This window comes from Poecilia reticulata, linkage group LG2 (assembly GCF_000633615.1).
Source record: "Poecilia reticulata strain Guanapo linkage group LG2, Guppy_female_1.0+MT, whole genome shotgun sequence".
Taxonomy (NCBI): Eukaryota; Metazoa; Chordata; class Actinopteri; order Cyprinodontiformes; family Poeciliidae; genus Poecilia; species Poecilia reticulata.
In genome coordinates, this window is record NC_024332.1 from 29,692,609 (window position 1) to 29,696,445 (window position 3,837).

Genomic DNA, 3,837 nt, shown 5'->3' on the forward strand with positions numbered 1-3,837 from the left:
AAGACATCTAACTTTAAACTATTATAATTTGCATAACACTGCCAGCCCCACTTATTAACTTCAGTGAAAAACAAAAATAATAATGAAATAATTATACACTCTGTTTAACATTCATAATGAATCATTCCATTTATTTTAATCATTGAAGCATTTATAAACTTAACATAATTTAGATAATTGAAGTGCTCAAATATTTCAATAATTTGTTAGTTTCTTTACGTGTATATTTTCAGTTTTATTTAAACATTCACATGTGCACAATTTTAAGCAGTCATATTGCAWGAACTGTGGCACTTTTGAGTTCTGTATGCATTAAAAAAGTTATGTARTCATAATTTTTTGTTTATTTTTTTTTTATTAGCTCAGTATTCACTCACCATCGAGGGAAATGGCATARGAGTATCCCAGCCGATCCGATGTGACGTAGATGTCTTCATTAGTGATSGGAGGGAAAAAAGGAACCATATTGTAGTCCCTGTTGTGACCAATAGGAGCCATCTCATCCGGATAGGTGGCGTTGGATGGAACAAACCTGCGCATCCATTCATCGAAAATGGCATCGGTGAAAGAATGGAGCACCTTTAAATTTGAAATGACGAGAAAAGCGTGGTTATTTGGTTTGAATCTAACTGTATACTCAAATTTTATTGTGTGCGACTGAATTCCTACCAGGAAGATGGGATCATTGGCTGCAGAGTGGGACAAAGAGCTGGTTCCATTGAGCATAGCGTGAACGAGGTTGTGAAGGTTGTCGACCGTATCATCCAGTTCGCCATCTGGCTTTTCGTACCCTTCAAGTGCATTTCTGTTCATTTTAAACAAACTAATCAATGACTTRTGACTACCAAACCCTTCAATTTTTTATAGACCTAACAGCCAACAACACATTCATAACACGAACTGTTGAGTTTTACCTGAAGCTGGAGGAGGAGTTGGTGAAATATGGAGGACTGTCAAACTCTCTGATTCCTAAACAGCTTCTGACATCACTCATGGTGGGTAGAGACATGTTGGTTCTCCTCTCCATTCCTCTCTGAATAAAACCCTCATTCGTGCCATTGCAAAGAGTCACTAGACGGTTATAATCATCCAAACTAGAAGGAGAAAAATATGTCCGTTTTCAAGAAAGARCTGGATGCACAATCAACGTAACTGCAAGAGCTACAGAGCCTTGGAAAAATATTTATGCACACTGATTTTTGATTTTGCATTTTGTCACRTGAAAGCATCAAACTTTGATGTATTTTATTTGAAATTGTTGTGAACAACCAGCATAAATGTTGGATGAGAGTAAAACTGATCTTTTTAACCTTCATGCAAAACGCTTGGTTTCAGGTTAACATCAACCTGAAAGCGGAACCATAACAGTGGCACTTTGTGATGCCAGTGTTTGTCTTGTAGMTGCTTATTTTCAAATCAAAGAAACTGTCCAAAGATGGCAAGAAGGTGGTAGAGCWAAATACCTGTAAGAAATCATGTTAGAAGTTGCAAATACTTAAGATAAGGGCTGAAGTTCAGTTTACAGTCAAACAATGACTCCAAATCTAAGTCTGAGTGTCTTAAAACAGAACAAATTTATGTGTTAAAATAGACCAATCAAATTGAAATCCAATTGTGAAAATGTGACAACTGGTGCTTACTGATCCTTTCCATCCAACCAGACTGAGTTTGAGCACTTTTGCAAATAAAAATGGCCAAACATACAGTATTTGCCTATGTGTGTGTTTTCACACAAAACACTAACACACGTTTCCAGAAAGGTGGAAATCTCTGTCTAGTTGATGTCTGAAATCTGGAAACCACGATGCATCTGTTGGCTGCGGCTATCACGTTAACGCCACAACTCAACACAAAAAGTCACAGAATCTTCCAGTATTTGTCTCCACCCATTGGATYGTGACATTTCAAATARAAGGCATTGAAGTTGATAACTGCAACATGACAAAATGTCAAAAGCTTTTCCGTGGCAGAGTATTATTCTGTCGTTCGTTGTGCTGACCTGTTGCACACCACCCCCCATCTGGAGAATCTGGACTGGTTGCTGATGAGGAAGGGGTTGTCTGGGTTCCTGCCTCCAAGCAGAGAGTCTGTACACACATCACACTCACTYTGTCCTGTGGCAAAGTTCCAGTAAGGAATTGCAAAGTCCTCATTGCCTGTCAGTCTCTGCAGAAAAAAAACAAAACAAAAACAATAATAAAATATGTATTTGATTCTGTTTACACAAAATCTAAGTTGCACTTTTGCTTGACTGACAAATGGATAACATTACCTGAAGCTCTCTTTCCAAGCTCAGAAGGTGGTACCTGTGCCAGGTAATGAATGCTGGACCTTTGTGTGAGAAGTCTATGGCTCTGAAAGGGCGACCAGGACCTGCAGGAAAGGCATTATTTAACAACTAACGTGATCTCAAGCTTACACAGGACAATCAGGCCAAAAAAGGTTCAACAGAATCCAATCCGGCCAAAGCTTTTTCAAATCAAACTAGCTCAAATCCAATTATGATATGATACAGACAGATATTGTTGATTAATCAGCAAAATACTTGGAACAGTCATAAAAGATCATTTTGGATATTAAATTTAAACACAGGGCTTTCCTAAAGTTACTAAAGTTACATCTTGGTGTTTTATAAGTGCATACCCCTGGAATTAAGTATACCTTACGAGTTAATCTTCATAACTCTGTTAAAGGCTTGTGTATTTTCAAACACTAAAAATAGTTTCCTGATGGAGACAATAGTGAAAATAACTAATAATGGTGATTGTTATTGTATCAGCAGCAGTTTTATAAAATGTATTTACATCTCTCTTTTATGTAATGTCGGTATGGTACAATCTGTCCTAGCTTTTCGTTTTGTACTTAAATATAAAACGAAATAATTTGGTAACACTTTATTTGAAGGGGTGTGCATAAGACTGACATGACACTGTCATAAACATGACATAACATTTGTCATGAACATGAAGAAGTCTTTATGAATGTTTGTGACTCTTGTCATGAAGTGTCATTCAGTAAATAATGACACTTTTAATGCAAAGTTGCTCTAAAAGATGCATTAAAAGTCCATTAAAAGTGGCAGCTTAGCATGATTTTGTAAAAATATGACAATTTAATGCACAGTTGGCGTTTTTAATAGACTTTTAATGCAACTTTTAGAGCAACTTTGCATTAAAAGTGTCATTATTTACCAAATGACACTTCATGACAACTGTCATAAATATTAATAGACTCCTTCATGTTCATGACAGGTGTTATATCATGTTTATGACAGTGTCATGTCAGTCTTATGCACACCCCTTCAAATAAAGTGTTACCAATAATATTAGCAGAAGTAGTTTTGTGCTCCTGAATACCTCATTAGTAATACGCAGTACGTGGTGCATAATATGTAAATTTACAAATATCTCATTCTCATTACAATAAAGTGTAATTTGATTACTTTTTGCAATGAAATATACACTGATAAAGACAACACAAATATTGATTTACCTAAGAGAGTGTCTCTGACTGAGTAGTAATGCTGCCAGACGAAGAAGTCATAAATGGAAATGTTGGCAAACTGTGGCTCTGTCCCGTTTGGTCCCAGCAAACCCAGCCAGTGCTGTGTGGCAATCATGTAGTCTGGATGGATGGTGTTCTTAGCCAGATCCAGAACATCCARGAACTCCTGAATTTCCCCGCTGGTAAGGGAGTGGATGTTCTTCCTCAGCACAGGAGTTTTTCTCTGGTCACAGTTTGGACCAGTCCAACCGAACTTACACTGACCACAATTATAGCCGGCAAAGTTACCTGCAACACAGATAGCCAACCGTGAAACACTTGATACTTAAGGTA

General features: G+C 37.1%; 1 protein-coding gene across 1 annotated transcript in view; it reads right to left on the reverse strand.

The window, feature by feature from the left end:
- Positions 1 to 369: 369 nt before the first annotated feature.
- The window catches only part of dct (dopachrome tautomerase), a 12,038-nt gene continuing 8,570 nt past the window's right edge, over positions 370 to 3,837 (reverse strand). Inside the window, exons 2-7 of the mRNA XM_008401908.1 lie at positions 3,493 to 3,792; positions 2,273 to 2,373; positions 2,000 to 2,166; positions 915 to 1,094; positions 670 to 805; positions 370 to 579 (exon numbers count right to left, since the gene is read on the reverse strand). Of these exons, the coding sequence (XP_008400130.1) occupies positions 370 to 579; positions 670 to 805; positions 915 to 1,094; positions 2,000 to 2,166; positions 2,273 to 2,373; positions 3,493 to 3,792 (1,094 nt within the window). The remainder of the gene's footprint in view (positions 580 to 669; positions 806 to 914; positions 1,095 to 1,999; positions 2,167 to 2,272; positions 2,374 to 3,492; positions 3,793 to 3,837) is intronic.